The 25,598-nt window shown below is 42.6% G+C and overlaps 2 protein-coding genes and 1 pseudogene across 4 annotated transcripts in view; 2 read left to right on the forward strand and 1 right to left on the reverse strand.

Annotated features, from left to right (window-relative positions):
- Positions 1-51: 51 nt before the first annotated feature.
- On the forward strand, positions 52-3,094 carry LOC115106939 (dnaJ homolog subfamily B member 9-like). The gene is made up of 3 exons (XM_029630178.2): positions 52-159; positions 617-856; positions 1,646-3,094. Exons 2-3 carry the CDS (start codon positions 640-642, stop codon positions 2,086-2,088), a joined length of 660 nt encoding a protein of 219 aa, XP_029486038.1. The 5' UTR covers positions 52-159; positions 617-639; the 3' UTR covers positions 2,089-3,094.
- A 98-nt stretch (positions 3,095-3,192) lies between these two features.
- Positions 3,193-17,403, forward strand: LOC115106940 (dynamin-1-like protein; annotated as a pseudogene).
- A 5,822-nt stretch (positions 17,404-23,225) lies between these two features.
- Positions 23,226-25,598, reverse strand: part of LOC115106942 (troponin T, cardiac muscle-like) — a 309,390-nt gene continuing 307,017 nt past the window's right edge. For 2 of the 3 annotated variants that reach the window (XM_065008174.1, XM_029630189.2), the window contains exons 10-11: positions 25,299-25,339; positions 23,226-23,440 (exon numbers count right to left, since the gene is read on the reverse strand). In XM_065008174.1, the coding sequence (XP_064864246.1) occupies positions 23,401-23,440; positions 25,299-25,339 (81 nt within the window). In that variant the 3' untranslated portion in view covers positions 23,226-23,400. Of the gene's footprint in view, positions 23,441-24,963; positions 25,002-25,298; positions 25,340-25,598 lie in introns of all 3 variants that reach the window. The other variant, XM_065008175.1, reaches the window with a different exon arrangement.

Here is a 25,598-nt window from a genome sequence, read left to right on the forward strand (position 1 = left end):
GTGTTTCGAGTCAGTAGGTGAAGAAAATAACCAATAGTATTGCGAGTCGTGGAGTAACAGCTCCGGGGGATGCAACCCGCTATAGTTTGTCACCTACGGATCAGCTGTGCCAGTGTCGTCTGATAGAGAGCCAGGAGGCTGTTGTTAGTGCATCTCAAGGTAAATCCTCTCTTTTATTTTAATTCGACGCTTATTTGAGTTTAGAATTAGCATACAGTTCAGAACTGTGTTTCAAGTAGTTTTCACAGTCTCTACGTGCTTGTGATTCTGACACTCTTTTTCACCCCCATCCACTTTCACTGACTCAAACTGCCTTACCAATTGCTTTAAATGCAATGTAAACGGTTGGGTCATTCTGTGGCTGATTCAACCATCTGTTCACTAGAATAAATACATTTGTAGATCATGTCCCTAGCTAAAGGTATTTTTTATTTTAGAAACAAAAATGCTTATGTCACACAGCAAGTTTTACAGATGTACCATGCCGTGCTTCCTTTCTACAGTACAGGTTAAAACATGCTTACATGGTTATACTTTTGTCAACCTTACATTGTCATTTGCTTGTGTCAGTAACAAACTGTCAACTAACTGTCAAACCTCTCTCTTTCCTGGGCAGGGAGGCAAGAACTAACCACCAATATGGCCACAGCACAGTCAGTCTTAATGTTAGCAGTATGCATTCTCATGATAACTGAGTTCATACTGGCCCAGAGGGACTACTATGACATCCTAGGTGTGCCAAAAGATGCCGCCGAGCGCCAGATCAAGAAGGCCTTCCATAAGCTAGCCATGAAGTACCATCCTGACCGAAACAAGAGTCCTGGCGCAGAGGCAAAGTTCAGGGAAATAGCTGAGGGTGAGTGCTGTCAACTTCTGTGTTAGGTAGATGGGCACTCCATAGTCCTTTCCATTAGGGCTTGTTACGTCAAGTCCACATCAAATGTATTGGACGGAGTGTTAATTATTCATCCTGTAGTTGTATTAATACTTTTGTAAACATTTCAACAAGTAATGGGTGTTTTTCCAATCTTTAATTTTGTCAGTGTAATGGACATTATCAGGTGAACAAGGAGAGCAGTCGTTGATAATATCAATTTAAAAAATGTATCTGGTTTAATGACAAATTTGCAGGGATAACAATAGCCCGAACAGGAGCAGAGATTGTCTAACTGGTCTTCACCGAGAAGACTCAATAGCCTAATCAGCAACGCGAAATGTACTGTTAACACCAGCCGAGAAGCTTGTAGGGAGTCAAAAAGGCCAGTGACTTTGTCAGCTACTACAGAACCACAGTGTTCACAGACAATACCATAATAATCCGTGTGTCCTCAGTCCTTGTACCTCCAGTCTGGCGTCAATCACTATCAACAGATGTGAGGTTAATCCATAACAGTCAGCATCGAGTCTAGTTGACCAGCAACCCGAGTGTCACAAACAGAACACTGGAAATCATGTGTGATACAGAAAGGGAAAGCGTGTAAATATGCTTAACATTGCGTTAATCACTCTAAACTGAATATGAACTTTATTGATCTTATTAATATTCCCATTATAGTCAATTATGACATTTTTAAATGTTAAAGCATTTGTTGTTTTTCTGATGTCTGTAAACACCAAGAGACTCATGTTTCCTTTCCTTTGCCAGCGTACGAGACGTTATCAGACGATAAGAGGAGACTGGAGTATGACCAGTTTGGACATGGCCCCTCCCCTGGTGAGCCAGGCACAGGAGGTGGGAGGAGTGGACAGCACTTCCACCAGAACTTTAACTTCAACTTTGATGACCTGTTCAGAGACTCTGACCTGTTCGGTCATAACCAGCACTCCTATCATGCCCAGCACAAGAGGGCCTTCAACAGCCACTTCCAGGCCCACCAGGAGGCCCAGAACAGGCACAAGAGACACTTCCAGGGTTCCTTTGGTGGAGAACACTTTGATGACGTGTTTGAGGACATGGAGAAGATGTTCTCGTTTAATGGACACACAGGCGGGGCGGACAGCCGGTTCCAGGCCTCAGCAAAACAACACTGCAGGACAGTGACACAGCGCAGAGGGAACATGGTCACCACATATACAGACTGTTCTTGATTTATTATCACCAGAAACATATTCCACTACTCACTGGGTATGAGTTTAGCTATCGTGGGTATTTTGGAATTACTGTTCATTTATCACTTTGTGGAACATGATTTTTGGTGGTTTTGGAAAGAAAGAAAAAAAGTGTGCTATAAATGTGTTGATGCCTATGGGCCATAAAACAAACTGTTCTCAAGCAATACCTTTCACTCATTTTGGATATAATTAAACTGGACTTATGTATTAGGTTCTTACTTCTGGATAGCATTGCATGTTACGATGCCTCCATTTGGATTTCAATTGACTTTGTTTACATCGTGCTAAGCACCGGCTCTCCCATTTCTCAGGTTCTCTATTGGCTTCCATCTTTGTTTGAGAGTAGCAATTGTGTTGAGTTGAAGAAGAAAAAAGCAGCATTTTATTTCCTGTCCTTTCTATTTTCCTCCTGGAGCATTAAAATTGCTATGCAAAACCAAAGCAATTCTCTCTTTCAGAAAGAGTTCTTCCAATATCATGACAAATTCAGTGTTATAGCACGTTTATATTGCTTATGCCTTGTACTTTTAGAGCTGTTGCATTTGATTGTGGACTTATTACTTCATTCTCCCCAGTGTGTTAAGTTGCTGTCACTTACTTCAAGGCCCATCTTAAACCTTTCCCGGTTAGGAATAGAGCACATGAGTTGAATCTCATCGTGAAGTTGAAGAGAACCTAGCTATATACATGTATTTAACATGGTTATACACCATTATCAACTGTTACCTCTTGTTTTTTTTTCTGCAAAGTGTGCCTCTTCTGCCATTTTATTATGTGCAATATTTGCAGTCGGCACCTTTGTTCTCTGTTCTGTTGTCTCTTACCTCGACTTTGCTGCCTGATTGTCATTTTGTGTGAAACCAATGTTCAGTTATTGACTGCTGTCTGCACTTTGTTAATCCTAAAGATGATCTATTTTAAAATATTGAAAGGATGAGGATTAGTACTTGTTTAGAAATAAAAATGGATTTACTCTAAGGTCCCTGCAGACTAAAATGTATTTCTACAATTCCTATCATTCTATCCTATCATGTTCTATTCTCTTGGTCCATGGATTTAGATTACTGTAGTATCTTCTAAATGTGTGTATTCTATTCATGCTCTGACATTCAATCAATTAATGTAAATCTCAGAATAGGTTCACAAAACACTATGTATATTATCATCTGCAACTATAATGTGGCTACTATTTTAGCCTAGCGGTTTGAGAGGCGAGCATACAACCGGAGGGTTGCCAGTCCTGGGTCTGACGGGAGCTGATAACTGGATTGTTGACGGTATCAAATCCTAGAGGCTTTTGCCTGCCATTGTGCCCTTGAGCAAGGCACTTAAACCCCCACAAAAGCTCCCCGGCTGCCCAGTGTGTCTTTTGGAGGGGTCGGGTTAAAAGAGGATGTCAAATTTCCGTTGGAGCTTGTGTGCAATTGACCAGTAAAGTGATCTTACTCATACACATCTATCGAAAAACTACATTATAATATGTTTTTGAGCAGCGGCCTAATCTTGGGAAATGCAGTCCTATTTGGAAAATTCAAGCAGCATTTGAGAGCGTTTGGAATCTGGAAGACTACAAGTCCCAATAAACACAGCGCAGTCGCAGACTGGTGGGAAAGGCTTATTTCAATGGTCTCTATGGGACGTTGAATGACTTTTAACAGAGCTGGTGGACCATGTATATATATGTATATATACATTGAAAGTCAATATATATAAAACACGTTAAAAAAATAAAAAGAGTTCTTAACATGGCGTGTTTTTTTTTTAACCCTCGCCAGTGTCGTCTCCTTCAGACATGAGTTCCATTAGTTTATCTCTCTAGAAAGGTGTCAATTTAGCTTGAACATGGAGGCCCTAATCCCCGTTATAAACAAGCTTCAAGATGTCTTCAATACGGTGGGAGCAGACATATTACAGCTGCCGGCAGATAGCAGTCGTTGGAACCCAGGTAAAACCCTTCCCCTTCGTAGCTGTCAAAATAGGGCTATGCTGCTAGTCTCTTCACGTGACACTGAAAGATAGCTAGCTACATACATTGTTGTCTATCCAGCTATTTTGTGTTCGAGGTTTTCATTATGTTCGGCAAAACATCAGGATTGCTGAAAATGGGCTATTGAACTTGAGTGAGCGTGGTGCAGTTAAAAATAAACCTCTTTCTGTCTCTGTTTGTGCATGAGCCAGTTGTGTGGCTATTATTGGTGTGCATGTGTTGGTGGACAGCTGGCATGTTCCATTTGACCCGGGCAAAGCCTGCTTTTTGTCAGCAGCAATTATGAAGAACTCTCTGTCTATAACTGTAGGACAACCTTATGTGTCATATTATTTGGTAACACTGCTGTTCTCAGATCTGTCCTTATTTGAAAGCTGTTAACCCAACTCCATGATGTGACATACTGTGATGTCTGTCTCCAGATCAGTGGGAAGAGCTCTGTGTTGGAGAGCCTGTTTGGCAAGGACATGCTGCCCCGTGGGACAGGTGTAGTGATCCGATCCGCCACAGCTAGTCCACGTGGATCCTGGAGATGGTAGGAAAATGATAGATGAGAATGGTATGTAGGCCTACCTGGGATGGAATGCCATAATATGTGACCACACTGACCACTAACCGTGTGTCTGTGTGTGTGTGTGTGTGTGTGTGTGTGTGTGTGTGATTCCTCATTCTGCTCTTTGGGTATTTTCAGACCACTTTGTGTCATTGTTTCTGACCTGCCACTCATGTTGTTATTTCTGACTCAGCGTTTTGCACCCCTTCACACCAATTGTACCAGCCTATTTCAGCAAGTCGTGAAGATCACACGCTTGCCACTGTGTCATGTTAAACCCAGAGAGAGCTGTTTTTGAAATGAACACACTTTTGAAAATAGAAGCTGAAACGTTCTCTATCTCTTTGACTGCCGACCCCACAATGTGGACAGAACACTCAGCTATGTAAAGGTCTTGTCTGTTGGTGTTTTGTGTTTTCCTATACATTCCTCCCTTGACAGTTATTAGGGACCTGTAGACCAGACCGTCCACACCTGAACAAGTAGTCTATCTAGGGTTATTCCTTAAATGGTTGTGATCTTATTAATATAATATTCTAATTATATGACTGTAATCCTGTGTGGCTCAGTTGGTAGAGCATTGTACTTGCAAAGCCAAGAGTTGTCGGTTTCGATTCACACTGGGGCCACCCATATGTTAAATGTGTATACCACATGACTGCAAGTTGCTATGGATAATTTCTGCTAAATGGCATGTATGATACATTATATTATTGATACATCTCCCATATTCCATTACCTTATTTTGGTCAGGTGAAAATGTATATCTAAACCGTGTGTTATTGTATTCCACAGGTGTGGAAGGAGATGAATGGGGCAAGTTCTTACACACCAAAAACAAGGTATGACTTATCTCAAACATTGATATGTGTTGCTACTAATGATATTTTGTTTTCTGTGCTGTTGATTGAAGAAAATATACATTAACAAAGCTGGTCTTTTCAGATCTACACAGACGTCAGTGAAATCAGGCGGGAAATCGAAAATGAAACGGAAAGAATTTCAGGTACTGAGGTAAGACGATCACAGTGTAATTATTTAGGACTTTACAAATTGATCTCCTTCACATCATACATCCCTAACAATTTCAACAAGGCTAGTCATTGTTTGTCATTGTATTTCCTACAGGGGATCAGTGATGAGCCTATTCACCTGAAGATCTTCTCTCCTAATGTGGTGAACCTCACTCTGGTGGATCTACCCGGCATCACCAAGGTAACAGTGGGCGACCAGCCTAAAGACATAGAGGTACAGATCAGAGAGCTGATCCTGAAGCACATCTGTTAGAGGAATTCTAAATTCCTATATGTTTTATAGCCAAAATCAAATTCGCACTCTCTCTATTTCATTAATGAGTTGTAAATTCATTAATTATGCATGAAATAGATCTAGACCAGTCTTAAAAGTCAGGTAACAGCGTTTATTACAAGAGAGTACTGAAGCAAAATACAAAGAACCTTACATTTTAAAGTGACAACATAAAATGACATCATCAGTTTCTCACACCCTCTCCGATCCACACAATAGCGCAGTGTCTTCAAGTCTGGAGATGTCTTCTACTCCCCTCATAAAACAAACATTCCAATCTGTCTAAAAGATAAACTTTTCTCCACTAATGGAACATAAAACAAACATTCTTATCTGTCTGAAAAGATATGCCCTCCTTCTCCCTTTCCCACAAGGTACAGACAATTAATTTGTTTTACTTACATTTTCAGTAACAGCTTAACCAAGAACCCATACATTTCATACCATAACATAATAGTATTAAAATAAATGGTTCTTAAATAAATGTATACATAATTAATCATTTCAACTATAATTTCATCAACATCTCCAATCCCAACTCCATCATCCTGGCTGCGACCGCTGCCAACACAGACATGGCCACCTCAGAGTCCCTCAAAGTGGCCCGCGAGGTCGACCTCGGGGGGTCAGTACTGGGTTGGAGGTTTTTTTTCTCGCTTATTTAGTTGATGGTGACAGTTTGGATGTCAGGGTTTTTCTGCTTTGACCCTCATTTGAGTTTTGACATCAATGTAAAAGGGCTATAATGCTCATTTTCATCCACAGTGTTTGGGCAGCCACTTATCTCTCTCTGCGACTGGTAAAAGTGTATGGTGTGTACAGTACAGTATGTTGTGTTGGACTCATTTCTGTAGTCTGTTGTCGTGTACAGGCAGGAGGACACTGGCGGTGGTGACCAAGCTGGACTTGATGGACGCTGGTACTGATGCTATGGACGTCCTAATGGGCCGGGGCCATCCCTGTTCAAACTGGGCCTCATCGGAGTGGTCAACAGGTGTGGCGTTATACTCTACCTTACATACAATGAACATCAGCTGAAATCTGTCTTGTGTTATTGTGAAGCCGACACGTCTCTGTTTCACACAGGAGTCAGTTGGACATCAACAATAAGAAGTCGGAGAGCGATGCCATCCGAGATGAACATGCTTTCCTGCAGAAGAAGTATCCCTCTCTTGCTAATCGAAATGGAACCAAATATCTGTCCAGGACTCTGAACAGGTGAGAATGTTATTGTTCCCTCCATAGGGCAGTTGGGTATTACATAAGCAATGGTAGTGGCAACTACAGTAGTGACTTGTAACCACACTTGCCAGTCAAGGTTCTTAGCTCTGGTCAGCCAAACAACCTATGAATCACAAAGTGCAATCTACTTTATCTAATGAAACTCTGAGATCTTGGATATTGTGCCCATAGAATTGCAACTACTAGCATGGAGTTCTGTAATAGGAATTTCAAGGTGAACAAAAGAGAATGGCAGTCACAGGTAAAGTCAATCAAAACTCAACCTGATTTATCACAAGTTGCAGCAGGAAGACCCCTCCAGCACAGAAAATGTCTAACTGGTCATTGCTGAGAAGGCCTTTACGGTGCGTTTGGAAAATATTCAGACCCCTTGACTTTTTCCACATTTTGTTACGTTACAGCGTTATTTGAAAATTTATTAAATTGTTTTTTTCCCCCTCATCAATCTACACACAATACCCAAGTGGTGTAAAGTATTTTAGTAAAAATACTTTAAAGTACTACTTAAGTCGTTTTTTTGTGGTATCTGTACTTTATTTTTATATTTTTGCCAACTTTTACTTAACTACATTCCTAAGGAAAATAATGTACTTTTTACTCCATACACCCAAAAGTACTCGTTTTTACTCCAATTTATGCACTTATCAAGAGAACATCCCTGGTCATCTCTACAGCCTCTGATTTGACGGACTCACTAAACACACATGCTTTGTTTGTAAATTATGTCTGAGTGTTGGAGTGTGCCCCTGGCTATCTGTCAATAAAAATAAAATGGTGCTGTCTGCTTTGCCTAATATAAGGAATTAGAAATGGTTTATGCTTTTACCTTTGATACTTAAGTACATTTTAACAATTCCATTTACTTTTGATACTTACGTAAATTTAAAACCAAATACACTTGTACTCAAGTAGTATTTTACTGGGTGACTTTCACTCCTATTTGAATCATTCTCTATTAAGGTATCTTTACTCAAGTATGACAATTGAGTACTTTTCCCACCACAGCAATACCCCATAATGACAAAGCAAAAACAGTTTTAGACATTGTTGCTAATTTATATATTTTTTAAATATTACATTTACATAAATATTCATATTGCATTGTTGAAGTACCTTTGGCAGAGATTACAGCCCCGGGGCTTCTTGGGTAAGACGCTACAAGCTTGGCACACCTGTATTTGTGAAGTTTCTCCCATTTTTCTCTGCAGATCCTCTGAAGCTCTGTCAGGTTGGATGAGGTGTGTCGCTGCCCAACTTTTCAGGTCTCTCCAGAGTTTGAGCGGGTTCAAGTCCGGGCTCTGGCTGGGCCAGTGAAGGATACTTCAGAGACATGTCCCGAAGCCACTCTTGTGTTGTCTTGGCTGTGTGCTTAGGGTCGTTGTCCTGTTGGAAGGTGAAGCTTTGCCCCAGTCTGAGTGCTCTGGCGCAGGTTTTCATCAATGATCTCTCTCTACTTTGCTCCGTTCATCTTTCCCTCGATCCTGACTAGTCTCCCAGTCCCTGCTGCTGAAAGACATCCCCACAGCATGATGCTTCCACCACCATGCTTCACCGTAGGGATGGTGCCAGGCTTCCTCCAGACTTGAGGGTTCAATCTTGGTTTCATCAGACCAGAAAATCTTGTTTCTCATGGTCTTAGTCTTTAGTTGCCTTTTGGCAAAATCCAAGCAGGCTGTCGTGCCTTTTACTGAGGAGTGGCTTCTGTCTGGCCACTCTACCATAAAGGCCTGATTGGTGGAGTGCAGCAGAGATGGGATAACCTTTTCATAAGGACAACCATCTCCACAGAGGAACTCTGGAGCTTTGTCAGAGTGACCACCGGGTTCTTGTTCACCTCCCTGACCAAGGCACTTCTCCCCTTATTGCTCAGTTTGGTGGTTTCAAACTTCTTCCATTGGAGATTGATGGAGGCCACTGTGTTCTTGAGGGCCTTCAATGCTGCAGACATTTTTGGTACCTTTCCCCCAGATCTGTGCCTCAACACAATCCTGTCTTTGAGCTCTACGGACAATTCCTTTGACCTCTTTGTTTTTGCTCTGACATGCACTGTCAACTTTGGGACCTTTATATATACAGGTGTGTGCCTTTACAAATAATTTCTAATCAATTGAATTTACCACAGGTGGATTCCCATCAAGTTGTAGAAACATCTCAAGGATGATCAATGGAAACCGGATGAGCCTGAGCTAAATTTCGAGTCTCATAGCAAAGGGTCTGAATACTTATGTAAATAAGGTATTTCTTTATTTAAAAAAAATATATAATTAGCAAAAAAATATAACCTGTTTTTGCTTTGTCATTATGGGTTAATGTGTGTAGATTGATGGTGGAAGAAAACAATGTAATACATTTTAGAATAAGGCTGTATGTAACATAACAAAATGTGGAAAAAGTCCAGGGGTCTGAATACTTTCTCAATGCACTGTATCTCCTAATCAGCTGACAACTGTTCTGTAAACACCAGCCAAGAGGCTTGTAGGAAGTCAAAACAAAACGCCAGTGACTTTGTCAGCTACTACAGAATCACAGTGTTCACAGACCATACTACAATAATCTGTGTGTTCTTGTACCTCCAGTCTGGCGTCAATCACTCAGCAGATAGTTTAATCCATAACACACTGCATCGAGTCTAGTGACCTTCAACCCGAGTGTCACGAACAGAACACTGGAAATCATGTGTATTACAGAAAGGTAAGTGTCACACTTCACTGAACATGAACTTTATTCATTAGAAATATTCCCATTACAGTTACCTACTGTATCTAATGAAACTTCAAGGTCTCAGATACTGTGCCCATAGAATAACTATAGAATCTAGTAGAATAACTACTAGATTGGAATTCCCATTCAAGTCCCATTCAAATCAATGTTCTGTAAGTTCTATGATTCTAATTCTCCTGTCCCTGCTAGGTTACTGATGCACCACATCAGAGACTGTCTACCGGAGCTGAAGACTCATATCAATGTGCTGGCGGCCCAGTACCAGTCTCTGTTAAGCAGCTACGGCCAGCCCGTTGAGGACCAGAATACCACCCTGCTGCAGCTCATCACCAAGTTCGCTGTGGAGTACTGCCACACCATCGAGGGCACGGCCAAGTTCATTGAGACGGCTGAGCTGTGAGTAGTAGTACACTCTCTATTCCACAAGGGGGTGCCAATGTGTGGGCAAAATGCCTGTGAAAACCCAGAGATGCACTTCATGTAGTATTACCTGAGATTTGAATGTTGGCGCTATTCCTTTGATTCATAGTAGTACATCATGTTTGTCACAACATGTCAACTTCATCTATCCTCTTGTTTTGCAGATGCGGTGGTGCCAGAATCTGTTACATATTTCACGAGACTTTTGGGCAAACTTTAGAGTCAGTGGATCCCCTAGGAGGACTCGACACCATAGATATCCTGACTGCCATCAGGAACGCCACTGTGAGTAAAAGTACTGAGAGTTTCTTCTTCTCTCCTTCTAACAGTATTTACTAAAGAGTGGGCATACCTTCAACCCGTGGAACAGATATATAATCATCTGTCTTTCTCTTAATGCTACTTTGTCTGAACAACACACGGTACATGTCTGTCTCTGTCTCTCTCTCGCTCTCTCCCTCTTTCTGTCTCTCTCTAGGGCCCTCGCCCGTCTCTGTTTGTGCCCGAGGTGTCGTTTGAGCTGCTGGTGAAGAAGCAGGTGAAGAGACTGGAGGATCCCAGCCTGCGCTGTGTAGAGCTGGTCCATGAGGAGATGCAGAGGATCATCCAACACTGCAGCACACAGGTAGACACACACACCAACACACTGTCATGTATAACTAACCCAGTTCTTCTCAAATAGTGGGGCGCGCCCCCCTGGGGGGGCTCGGAGCGATGCCAGGGGGGGCGCGTGTGATCCCGGGGAACAAGCTTTTTTTTGCCGCAGGGAGTATGGTTTTTTTGCACCGAACAAGAGCACACAGCACAGAGCAGGAGATAGGAAGTGCAGATAACAAACCCTTAAGAGACACCATGGAAAAATATTTAACAGGGATGAAAAGAAAGGCGGAGAGAGACGGAGATAATGAGACAAACGGAAGTCTCCCGAAAGCTAAGACAAGGAAATATGAGGAAGCGTATGTAGAGCTTGGCATCACTGTGACTACGGTGGGAGACGAGGAGATATGATGAAGCGTATGTAGCGCTTGGCTTCACTGTGACTACGGTGGGAGACGAGGAGATATGAGGAAGCGTATGTAGAGCTTGGCATCACTGTGACTACGGTGGGAGACGAGGAGATATGAGGAAGCGTATGTAGCGCTTGGCTTCACTGTGACTACGGTGGGAGAAGAGGAGATATGATGAAGCGTATGTAGCGCTTGGCTTCACTGTGACTACGGTGGGAGACGGAGAGATATGAGGAAGCGTATGTAGCGCTTGGCTTCACTGTGACTACGGTGGGAGACGGGGAGATATGATGAAGCGTATGTAGCGCTTGGCTTCACTGTGACTACGGTGGGAGACGGGGAGATATGAGGAAGCGTATGTAGCGCTTGGCTTCACTGTGACTACGGTGGGAGACGGGGAGATATGATGAAGCGTATGTAGCGCTTGGCTTCACTGTGACTACGGTGGGAGACGGGGAGATATGAGGAAGCGTATGTAGCGCTTGGCTTCACTGTGACTACGGTGGGAGACGGGGAGATATGAGGAAGCGTATGTAGCGCTTGGCTTCACTGTGACTACGGTGGGAGACGGGGAGATATGAGGAAGCGTATGTAGCGCTTGGCTTCACTGTGACTACGGTGGGAGACGGGGAGATATGAGGAAGCGTATGTAGCGCTTGGCTTCACTGTGACTACGGTGGGAGACGGGGAGATATGATGAAGCGTATGTAGCGCTTGGCTTCACTGTGACTACGGTGGGAGACGGGGAGATATGAGGAAGCGTATGTAGCGCTTGGCTTCACTGTGACTACGGTGGGAGACGGGGAGATATGAGGAAGCGTATGTAGCGCTTGGCTTCACTGTGACTACGGTGGGAGACGGGGAAATATGATGAAGCGTATGTAGCGCTTGGCTTCACTGTGACTACGGTGGGAGACGGGGAGATATGAGGAAGCGTATGTAGCGCTTGGCTTCACTGTGACTACGGTGGGAGACGGGGAGATATGATGAAGCGTATGTAGCGCTTGGCTTCACTGTGACTACGGTGGGAGACGGGGAGATATGAGGAAGCGTATGTAGCGCTTGGCTTCACTGTGACTACGGTGGGAGACGAGGAGATATGATGAAACGTATGTAGCGCTTGGCTTCACTGTGACTACGGTGGGAGACGAGGAGATATGATGAAGCGTATGTAGAGCTTGGCATCACTGTGACTACGGTGGGAGACGGGGAGATATGAGGAAGCGTATGTAGCGCTTGGCTTCACTGTGACTACGGTGGGAGACGGGGAGATATGAGGAAGCGTATGTAGCGCTTGGCTTCACTGTGACTACGGTGGGAGACGGGGAGATATGAGGAAGCGTATGTAGCGCTTGGCTTCACTGTGACTAAGGTGGGAGACGAGGAGATATGAGGAAGCGTATGTAGAGCTTGGCATCACTGTGACTACGGTGGGAGACGGGGAGATATGAGGAAGCGTATGTAGTGCTTGGCTTCACTGTGACTACGGTGGGAGACGAGGAGATATGATGAAACGTATGTAGCGCTTGGCTTCACTGTGACTACGGTGGGAGACGAGGAGATATGATGAAGCATATGTAGCGCTTGGCTTCACTGTGACTACGGTGGGAGACGGGGAGATATGAGGAAGCGTATGTAGCGCTTGGCTTCACTGTGACTACAGTGGGAGACGAGGAAATATGAGGAAGCGTATGTAGCGTTTGGCTTCACTGTGACTACGGTGGGAGACGGGGAGATATGAGGAAGCGTATGTAGCGCTTGGCTTCACTTTGACTATGGTGGGGGATGAGGAAATATGATGAAGCGTATGTAGCGCTTGGCTTCACTGTGACTACGGTGGGAGACGAGGAAATATGAGGAAGCGTATGTAGCGCTTGGCTTCACTGTGACTACGGTGGGAGACGGGGAGATATGATGAAGCGTATGTAGCGCTTGGCTTCACTGTGACTACGGTGGGAGACGGGGAGATATGAGGAAGCGTATGTAGCGCTTGGCTTCACTGTGACTACGGTGGGAGACGAGGAAATATGAGGAAGCGTATGTAGCGCTTGGCTTCACTGTGACTACGGTGAGAGACGGGGAGATATGAGGAAGCGTATGTAGCGCTTGGCTTCACTTTGACTACGGTGGGAGATGAGGAAATATGATGAAGCGTATGTAGCGCTTGGCTTCACTGTGACTATGGGGGGAGACGAGGAAAGACCGGTATGTTTACTGTGTCTAAAAATGTTGGCAGCGGACAGCATGAAGCCAAATAAATTAAGGCTTCACTTAAAGACATTTACACCCCAATCACGCTGATAAGCCGCTTGAGTTTTTTCAGCGAAAATGTGCCCAATATTGCCAACAATCGTCCCGCTTTGTGAATGCTACTTCAGTAAACCAGCGAGCACTGTTAGCATCATATAAGGTGGCGAACCAAATTGCTCAGTGCAAAAAAAAAAACACTCTATAGCAGAGGAGCTGATACTGCCTGCAGCATTAGACATGGTCTCTGTCATGCTGGAGGACGCAAGTGCTGCAAAAATAAAAACTATCCCCCTGTGCAATGACGCTGTCGCCAGACGTATAAATGACATTGCTAACGACCTTAAAGAACAGCTGGTAGATAAACTCAAACTCCCTGTGAGAGGATCTACTTTTTTGTATAAATATGTCAGAGACAGAGCCACAGCTGAAGAGCTATTCAAAATGCTGGACTGCTTCCTGACTGAGAATGGGCTAAAGTGGGAGAACTGCATTGGTGTTTGCAGTGATGGTGCACAGACCATGGCAGGGATGAGAAAAGGACTTCGGGCTCTCGTCAAGAAGGCCTCACCTAATGCTGAGTGGACACACTGTGTTATACACAGAGAAGCACTGGCATCAAGGCACCTCTCCTCTGAATTAAGTCAGGTTATGACTGACATTGTAGGTGTAGTCAATTTTATAAAGACCAGACCACTAAAAACAAGAGTCTTCTCTGCTATCTGTGAGGAGATGGGAGCTGAACATCAAGCTGTGCTGTTTCACAGTGAAGCAAGGTGGCTGTCACGAGGAAAAGTCTTGTCCCGAGTTGTTGAGCTCAGAGAGCAGATAAGAATGTTTTCGGAGCAGGAGCACAAGTGTGACCTCACAGAACATTTTTGTGATGAGAACTTCCTGGCAAAACTGGCCTACCTGAGTGACATATTTGGAAAGCTAAATGAACTAAATCTACAGCTTCAAGGGAAAGATAAACACCTCCCTCAGGTCACAGACAAGATCAGCTCTTTCACTCGAAAGCTTGCAATGTGGGGCAGGCGACTTGATGAAGGAAATACTGATTCATTCGAGAACCTGCATGAATTTGTTGACACTACTGACTATAATGCCACCTCAGTGATTCCATATATTAAGGAGCATATTTCATCACTGATGGGATTCTTTAAAAAGTACTTCCCTGAAAACAGTTCCCAATATGACTGGGTGAGAGATCCTTTCAATGCACCAGGGGCATTCTTCTTCCTTTTGCAACATCTTATCTTTGTGAGACTGGCTTCTCTGCTGTTGCTGCACTGAAGACCAAGTACAGGTCCCAGCTAAACATTGAGCAGGAGCTGAGAGTTGCAGTATCATGCTTCGAACCTCGCTTCGAAAAGCTGTGCTCTGGAAAACGTGCTCATTGCAGCCATTAATCCTGACTTCCTCATTTTGATTTTAAAAAATCAGCAGAAATTGTTTTATTCATTTTTGTTTTATAGGTCAAAGTGTTTCATATATTGTGCTCCTGAGTTAATGTTGCTGATCAATTTGAATTTATTATTATTTATTGATTATATTTTATTTTATTTTTCAGTACCAAATGGTCCAAAAATAATTAGTTTAAATTAAGAATTGAATTTTTTTTTTTTAATTTCAGGCAAATTGATGCACTTTAAGTCTTTTCTGTTACAGACTAAAAAACAATGTTAATAAAGTTATTCTTTGTTGTAAGTTGATCTATATTTCTTTCTTTTTTTCTTTTTTTCTTTTCTTTAATGTTAATAAGGATACAATGTTATGCAGAGGTGTACTTATAACAATTATATAGACAAATGATACTATTTACAATCGCGGCGGCGAGTTGGGGGGCGCAAAATGTTTACTTCTTCCTAGGGGGGGCGTAACAGAAAATAATTGAGAAGCACTGAACTAACCCAAAAACCTAACCATAACTAAACCTAGCCCTAGCTCCTAACCCTAAAACTAACCCTAATTCTCTAACCTTAACCCTAAACCCCCTAGGAAGAGCATTTAAAATGGCCCTAGATTTTGTTTGTTTACTATTCTTGTGGGGACTTCTAGTCCCCACAAGTATAGATAAACAAGTCTATGTGCACACACACACACACACACCTGATGCCTGTGTGTTTTCCATAGGAGTTGTTGAGATTTCCAAAGCTCCATGATGCCATAGTAGAAGTGGTCACCTCTCTGCTCAGGAAAAGGCTGCCTATCACCAATGAGATGGTAAATTCAGGTTCAATCGGTGTAATCTGCACGTGGATTATTTGTATGCCAACTGCATCAGGTTATTGTATCACATCACATACAACTCTCCTGTTCTAGGTGCATAATCTGGTGGCCATTGAGCTGGCCTACGTCAACAACAAACACCATGACTTTGCTGATGCCTGTGGGGTCATGAACAACAACATAGAGGTGACAACCTTTTCTGTTGACATGAATTCTGTAGAATAGTAGTTGGGATGTAAAAATAACATGATGATGTATGCCATTTAGCAGACGCTTTAAGCCAAAGCGACTTAGTCATGCGTGTTTACATTTTACATATGGGTGGTACCGGGAATCAACTGAGCAACAGAGGACATTGTGTGTTGTAAAAGGGATGCAACTCTCTTCTTCCGTGCTGTCTGTGTCAAGGAGAAACCGAATGAGAGAGCTGCCCACTGCAGTCCCCAGGGATAAGGTAACTAACTAACCACCATACTCTGAATCTCTTCTAAAATACTCCATACAAAATGGCTCCCAAGCTCAATCTCTTCAGCTCTCTTTAAACGCAATATAATACCAATTGTCCCTGGTCTTTTCTTCTTTACCTCTCCTGACTTCACAAGTCCCTTCTCATTCCTCCTCTCTTCTCTTCCTTTTAGTCAGTAGTTAATGGTCCAGTCGGCCAGCTTCCCATTCCTACCGAGCCCCCTGCCTCTGTGGACGCGGAGGGTGCCAAGGTGGGGCATGCTCCGTGCTTCCTGCTGTGCCCTACTCAGTCTGCTCCCCAGTCCTCATGCCCTCTCTTAACAATGTCCTCTCTGCCTTCTCCCTCTCTGTGAGTTTGAGTTTGGCTCCGGTTTGCTCCAGAGATTTTTACTGCTAAGTGAAAGTGTTAACATTAAAGGGCAGTATGCTGATTACTTTGGAATCAACCTCACCTGGGATTTGAACTCACAACTTCTTGGTTGATAATTAACTGAAGTTTGTGCTGCACCACCAGGTCTGTGGACCTATGGGAGATTGACTATGCATACAGGGAGTATACCAAACATTCGGAACACCTTCCTAATATTGAGTTGCAGCCCCTCCCTTTGCCCTCAGAACAGTCTCAATTCGTCAGGGCATGGACTTAGTGATGCTGGCCCATGTTGACTCCAATGCTCCCCACAGTTGTGTCAAGTTGGCTGGATGTCCTTTGGGTGGTGAACCATTCTTGATACACACAGGTGTGGAACCCAGCAGGGTTGCAGTTCTTGACTCAAACCGGTGTGCCTGGCACCTTCTACCATACCTTGTTCAAAGGAACTTAACTATTTCCTCTTGCCCATTCACCCTCTGAAGGGCACTCATACACAAGCCATGTCTCATGTCTCCTTTGTTAACCTGTCTTCTCTTCATCTACACTGGTTGAAGTGGATTTAACAAGAGACATCAATAAGGGATCATATCTTTCACCTGGTCAGTCTATGTCATGGAAAGAGCAGGTGTTCTTAATGTTTTGAAAACTCAGTGTATATTGGCACGAAAAATGTGTTGCACTTTGCCTATTTGTCGAACAACTTGTGTTATTTCTAATAAAATGACAGTATGCTGCTGTATTCTGATTTCAATTACTGTAAAAACAATGTATTGTGTAATTTTGTACCGTGACCACACCTGAAATGCCCTGCTTCACTACTATGTCTATGAGCCTGAAAGAGCCATGGTGACCGATTTTATTGGCAAGAACACATTTCTGGAGTTTTTCTAAACTCTGCCCAGAATGAAGTCATTAATTGTCCAATTATCACAACCAACATAACATCAATGTAAATCGTGCAGTGCTCAAAGACATTTGGTGTGAACTTCACAGGTACACATATGATCTCACATGGTACAGTTTGGTACCTTGCAGGTATAATGGGACATTTTTCCCACCCAAAATGTTGAATATAAGGTACAATCATTGTGCTTTGATAGATGGGAGAATTTCATTGTAGGGGTCACTTGCATATTTGGGTTGCATGGTCAAATATATATATATATATACAGTGCCTTGCGAAAGTATTCGGCCCCCTTGAACTTTGCGACCTTTTGCCACATTTCAGGCTTCAAACAAAGATATAAAACTGTATTTTTTTGTGAAGAATCAACAACAAGTGGGACACAATCATGAAGTGGAACGACATTTATTGGATATTTCAAACTTTTTTAACAAATCAAAAACTGAAAAATTGGGCGTGCAAAATTATTCAGCCCCTTTACTTTCAGTGCAGCAAACTCTCTCCAGAAGTTCAGTGAGGATCTCTGAATGATCCAATGTTGACCTAAATGACTAATGATGATAAATACAATCCACCTGTGTGTAATCAAGTCTCCGTATAAATGCACCTGCACTGTGATAGTCTCAGAGGTCCGTTAAAAGCGCAGAGAGCATCATGAAGAACAAGGAACACACCAAGCAGGTCCGAGATACTGTTGTGAAGAAGTTTAAAGCCGGATTTGGATACAAAAAGACTTCCCAAGCTTTAAACATCTCAAGGAGCACTGTGCAAGCGATAATATTGAAATGGAAGGAGTATCAGACCACTGCAAATCTACCAAGACCTGGCCGTCCCTCTAAACTTTCAGCTCATACAAGGAGAAGACTGATCAGAGATGCAGCCAAGAGGCCCATGATCACTCTGGATGAACTGCAGAGATCTACAGCTGAGGTGGGAGACTCTGTCCATAGGACAACAATCAGTCGTATATTGCACAAATCTGGCCTTTATGGAAGAGTGGCAAGAAGAAAGCCATTTCTTAAAGATATCCATAAAAAGTGTTGTTTAAAGTTTGCCACAAGCCACCTGGAAGACACACCAAACATGTGGAAGAAGGTGCTCTGGTCAGATGAAACCAAAATTGAACTTTTTGGCAACAATGCAAAACGTTATGTTTGGTGTAAAAGCAACACAGCTCATCACCCTGAACACACCATCCCCACTGTCAAACATGGTGGTGGCAGCATCATGGTTTGGGCCTGCTTTTCTTCAGCAGGGACTGGGAAGATGGTTAAAATTGATGGGAAGATGGATGGAGCCAAATACAGGACCATTCTGGAAGAAAACCTGATGGAGTCTGCAAAAGACCTGAGACTGGGATGGAGATTTGTCTTCCAACAAGACAATTATCCAAAACATAAAGCAAAATCTACAATGGAATGGTTCAAAAATAAACATATCCAGGTGTTAGAATGGCCAAGTCAAAGTCCAGACCTGAATCCAATCGAGAATCTGTGGAAAGAACTGAAAACTGCTGTTCACAAATGCTCTCCATCCAACCTCACTGAGCTCGAGCTGTTTTGCAAGGAGGAATGGGAAAAAATGTCAGTCTCTCGATGTGCAAAACTGATAGAGACATACCCCAAGCGACTTACAGCTGTAATCGCAGCAAAAGGGGGCTGAATAATTTTGCACGCCAAATTTTTCAGTTTTTGATTTGTTAAAAAAGTTTGAAATATCCAATAAATGTCGTTCCACTTCATGATTGTGTCCCACTTGTTGTTGATTCTTCACAAAAAAATACAGTTTTATATCTTTATGTTTGAAGCCTGAAATGTGACAAAAGGTCGCAAAGTTCAAGGGGGCCGAATACTTTCGCAAGGCACTGTATATATGTATTTGTGGCAACCATCAGTAGAAGTTTAAATGTTTGATGGTTATGCCACGTCAAGTTGAGCACCTCTAACATTGTCTGCCCTGCAAACTTTGTAAGAGAACGTGTAATGACCTGCACTGCAAAGAGGTTAGTGTGCATGTTGTTGCCAGAAATTGCTCTGAATTTTCATGTCTTATCTGAAAACCATTTGTCAGTAAGTTATTGTAAGATTCACAAAACGTTGTCAGTAGCCTACAGGCAACTTGCTTTCACTAGCAATACATGCTAGTAACCCACTGTCTTCACTGACTTCCTGTTGACAACATGACAATCACTTGCTGATTGGCAGCATACTGTAGCAGTGGCAGAATATTGCAGACATGGCTTTCAACTAGTTCTCTTTGGTCTCCCATGAGAGGGAATGTAGTCCCAGTTCATGTGGTCTGTTGTATTCTGTTCATAAACACTGAGTTTATACACTGTCGCTTATCCAGTCTTATTAAAAGCTAACATGAGTGCATGTGATGCCAAAGAGACATACAATATTTCATTTTTAGCTAGTCACCATGTCATTGTAATACCCACTTTCCTACCAGACCACCAGGTCAGTGAGTGTGACAGATTAGCGACAGTAAGTTACTGTGAATCTTACAATAACCCATCTGTAGCTAGCTGCCAGTAAGTTATTGACAATGTAACTTTCTATGAACCAGCTGCTATTATGCTACTGGAAAGGCACAGTAACTCCTTAACAGTGCAGCTCTTGACTGTCAGCTGTTCTTACAGAGACTGCAGAATTGAAAGTGTCAAAAGAGGGGCTCAACCATCAACACAATGATAAATCACTGAAACTGGAACAACATTTCCACTGACGGTTGGCACAAATACATCAAATTGCTCAACATGATAATGAGCCCCCGCCAGCACATTGCCCCACCTACATTTCAAACCGCAGTAATGATAGAATATATTGGCAAAATCATATTTGTGTTTTATTTGTACCCCTTATTTGTGGTATCCAACAGTATTGTCCCATCGCTGCAACTCCCGTACTGACTCGGGAGAGGCAAAGGTTGAGAGCCCTCCAAAACACAATCCAGCCTCTGGGCGCTTAACCCGGACGCCAGCCGCACCAATGTGTCAGAGGAAACACCATACACTTGGCAACTGTGTCAGCATGTGCCTGGCCCACCACAGGAGTAACTAGTGCTCAATGGGATGAGATCATCCCTGCCGACCAAACTCAGACAACACTGGGTCAATTGTGCACTGCCCCATGGGTCTCCCAGTCACAGCCAGCTGCGACAGAGCGTGGACTTGAACCAGAATCTGTAGCGGCGCAACAATGCAGTGTTTTAGACCACTGCGCCACTCAGGAGGCCCTGAGTAAATATTGTTTTAACCATTTTACTAGATTATCCGCACATGTACCTTAAAAGGTATCGACCAGTATCATGTACATTTGACCTTTTTGTAAACCAGGGAACAACATTGTACCGTAACCGTACTCTTATTTTTGAGAGTGTGTGGATATACAGTGGGGCAAAAATAAAGTATTTAGTCAGCCACCAATTGTGCAAGTTCTCCCACTTAAAAAGATGAGAGAGGCCTGTAATTTTCATCATAGGTACACTTCAACTATGACAGACAAAATGAGGGAAAAAAATCCAGAAAATCACATTGTAGGATTTTTTATTTATTTACTTGCAAATTATGGTGGAAAATAAGTATTTGGTCAATAACAAAAGTTTATCTCAATACTTTGTTATATACCCTTTGTTGGCAATGACAGAGGTCAAACGTTTTCTGTAAGTCTTCACAAGATTTTCACACACTGTTGCTGGTATTTTGGCCCATTCCTCCATGCAGATCTCCTCTAGAGCAGTGATGTTTTGGGGCTGTTGCTGGGCAACACAGACTTTCAACTCCCTCCAAAGATTTTCTATGGGGTTGAGATCTGGAGACTGGCTAGGCCATGAATCGCACAATTATTGACTTGATTCTGTGCAACTTTTAGCAGTGCAAAAATGTATTCTTGACAATAAATCTGTGGCCGATTTCTGTCATGGCCACAGAACTGGTGTTGTAGCAGGAAATTCAGGTTTCTGGTGTTCCCCTTATGGAAATCCCAAATGATTTCATAGGTGAAATATCACGTGAAAGCATGTGTGACATTTCATATGTGAAAATGTGTTTTTTGGAACACTTCACATGTGAAATCATGTGCAAGTGAAATTTCACATTTGAAATCATTTGAAATCATTTGCAAACTTATTTTTGGAACATCACATGAGATCATGTTTTCACACGTGCTTACATGTTGTCATTTGTCGTTTCATGTTTTCACATTTTGCTTTACATATTGCCATGTTATCACGTTAACTTCACATATGATCACATGCGATCTCGTGAAATTCATTTGGTTTTTCCTTTAAAAGGGTGAGGACCATATTAGGATGTTTGTGAGATGTTCTCAAGGCATGTGTTTTACCAGTTGTCAGGACATCACGTGATGGTCCCAAACCATCCCAAACAATTTATAAGTAAAGTAATGAAAAGGTATGGTGGTTTTAAAGTGAGTGGTTCGCTGTTCAGCTAAAATATGACCTAGGATTTGAGGTGTGATGATATTTCTGCTGTGCCACAAAGTCTGTAGTATTCCCCTACTCATTCATTACCTATGCATTTAGCAAAAGAGTGCCAGGTGCACTGCTATTTCAGTTTTCAGTTAATCTGTGTATTTTCACATCATTGATTTAATTGAGGTATTTCAGTCATTTGACTGAGGTATTTCAGTCAAACTTTACAGTTCGCGCTATGCTTTGGGGCAGGTAGCGTGCTGCTGGCATCCGCCAAACCCAGATCCGTCCGACAGACCGCCAGACGGTGAAGCGGGATTCACTCCAGAGTCCAATATCTAATGTTGATGGGGCATACTATTCTATTTCAGTGAGACTCCTGAATCACTATGATAAATACAGCTTTTGAATGTATTTTTGAACAAATCTGAGATTTTTTTATATATATTTTTCAGTGTCCAGTGTAGGAATTACAGGTGAAATCAGTTTTTGACACAGACATGGTGGGGGTAACAGGACGATCCGAATGCCGTTCAAATCCCAGGTAAATAATTATTAATAACTGTAGAAATAAACACACACAATATAATCATGTGTGTCAAATATGTCAATAGAAAACACTATGATAAAAGCATTGTGTATTATTTCTGTTTTCACATGTGCAGTGTTCCAAAAACCCGATTTCACATGTGAAACATCATGTGAAATGTCCCTAAAGCACGTTGTCAAGTGAAATTTCTTATGTGAAATCGTGATTTTCTACACGTGAAGTCGTGTTCTTTCTGTAAGGGATTGCACTGTGCAGGCACTATTATGTGTTATGTTGTACTGTGGTATTATATGTCTGGTTAACAGATAATGTATGTATTTCAATCACTTGTTGCCAAGTCTAATAATACCAATTGATTGGATTTATATAACGCTTTTCCCAGATGATCGAAACGCTTTATGTTATGTTAAGTTATCAGCCGGAGGTGGAGGGAGAGAAGGAAGCTAGATTTGAATTCACGACCCCCAGGGAATTGAGACGAAAGCGTCAGCGCTACTGGAGCCACAGTATTGTACATTATATAATAATAATATATACAAATTGGCAGACACATTAATCCAAAGCGACATGCTGGAGTCTTCCGTGCATTTTCATATGGGTAGCACCAGTCTTGTACATTTTGTTTCGGCCTCAAACTTTTCATTATTTTTCTTTGAAATTAAATCAGACACAATCAAAAGCAAACATCTTTTTATTGTTTCTAGCCTCATGCACAGCAAACAGTGACCGTGACAACAGCACATTTCCATAGTAATTTGCATGCGCACTGATAACAAGAAGAACAACAAAACAATCTTCCGTCATCGTCTGGCGTCCCAGTCCTGGACACTTCATCCTGCCAGGTCTCATTACCTCCTGACCGCCTTGGCCTTGCCTCTGCCCTTGGCACTGTGAAACCACACATAGTCGACAGACCAGTCAAACACCTCTGTCACTGTTTCTATCTGACCAGTAGGTGGCGCTATTATATTGATATACTTAAGAACAATACATGTAGTTATACTAAGAGCTAAAAAGAATAGTACAAGTGATTATTATGCTAATGTGGGTGAATACATATGACCAACAAAATATTTTAAATATTGAGGACATGTATATGGAGGCCATTCAAAGGTTCTACCCGCAACATCTTCAGCATATCTATCCTCAACATTTTCTATAATGATTACAGGAGCAGAGAGAGAGTTGAGTTTTGAAAGAATGAGTCAGAAGTAGATAGACTGATGCATGAAAGCGGGGAGATGGGAATGGAAACAGAGACAGTTCTGTGAGAGTTGGCATGCGTCACAGGATGAAAGGGAACACAGAACTTTCACAAACAGGGGTTAGTGAAGGACGAGGATGAATTAATAAATGACATGGCGATCGTGTCCTATCTTCAGCGGTCTTACCGTGATGTTCTCTTAGGGCCAAATCCTAGCTTTCATTTTCTTGTAGTTTCCCATTGACATCAGTGCATGACTAAGTGAACATTTGACTGAATTGGAAGTTAGAATTTCACCCATAATGCACAATTTAAATGTATAATTTATCATAGGCTATCGATCTATCATTCCTAAAGTCTGACATATGAGTTAAAAAGCTATAGCCAGCCAATCTATCTGTAAAATTCAACTTACCATCAGAAAACAGTGAGACTTCAGATAGTGGACAGGAGTCAATCCAGACATCTTGGATTCTGTACTTTAACTTACAGATTTTTTTCCAGAGGTCATTTTTTGGAGGCATTACAGTACATATTGTATGCACTGCAATACATACAACTTAACTAAGTTCCTTAGCCTACAGAGAATCTAATCTACTGTCAGTTTTGATGATGACACAATGTTCTGGGGCCAATAGTAGGCTGTTGATTAGGATCACGATCTTCCCAGACTACTGGGGTCTATTCTAGATGAATGGAGAGGGATGGATGGAATGGAAGGAGCCACTCAAAAGACTGGTCAAATTAGGATGCAGCACTACGATCCTAATGTTTTCTCCCAGGTTGAATCATATGCGCCCAGCTAGTTCTGTTCAAGCAGGATCATGTGACTTTAAAAGGCCTTGGGGTTAAGACAGTGAACAGTGAATGGGTGAGGGACAATTGGTGTATCTCAATGGTCTAAAGTAGCTCCTTCACCTTGTCTCCTTTCCTTCGTCTGCACTGATGAGAATAAAAGCAGGAAAGGTTGCTTTCACACACCCTGTGTCTTCAGATCAATACAGATTAAGGAGAGGAGACAAAGAGAGGAAGCCACTTCAGACTTTTGAGACACCCCTGAATGTCTTGATAGTACTCCAACACTGGGCTTTTATTTTATTTTTTATTTTTTAATGAGTAGCATTCAATATAATTGCTTGGTTGGTTTAGGCCCCCCAAGCTCTTTTAAATAGAGGAGAAACTGACCAGTGTGGCTCTGGGTACTTACCTCTGGTGGTCCTGGACACGGGCCAGAAGCTGATTGATCTGTGAAGGGACACACAGTGGAGGCTGCCTAAGCACTGAGACAACACACTGACTGACACCTGTAGGGAAACCTGGGATCCTGCAGTTTGGAGCCACGGCCTGGCTGCACCACCACCTGTCTGAGGAGCGTGTGGTTCACCAGTGGTTCACCTGTGGTCCACCACCTGACCTGACCCGGTCGCCCGGTTGAGCTTCCCTGAGCCCCGAGTGTAAAATAAAAAACGCTCACTCTGACAACAACGACTGACAGCGGACTACACAACAGTGAGGTTGACGCCCCCACAGCCCATTACTCACAACTTCTGCTGCTCATTGATTCGGGTCTGGAGAACATTCATCTGGAAGCAAGTCAGAGTTTTAGACAGCTGCGCCCCTCTTAGGCAGTAGGATTAACACCACCAGTTTCAGAATAGGGGATGTGGCTTGTTACGCATGTATATATTTCAACTGCTTTGTATTTCATGAGTGTAAGTTACTCTCAGTGAAATGGACTCCATTTACAGAATGTTAAGGGACACATGTAATGCTTTGGTATAGAGGACAGGCGGCTGGTGGCACCTTCATTGGGGAGGACCGGCACATAGGAATGGCTGGAAT

The sequence above is a fragment of the Oncorhynchus nerka genome, linkage group LG23, assembly GCF_034236695.1.
Source record: "Oncorhynchus nerka isolate Pitt River linkage group LG23, Oner_Uvic_2.0, whole genome shotgun sequence".
Taxonomy (NCBI): Eukaryota; Metazoa; Chordata; class Actinopteri; order Salmoniformes; family Salmonidae; genus Oncorhynchus; species Oncorhynchus nerka.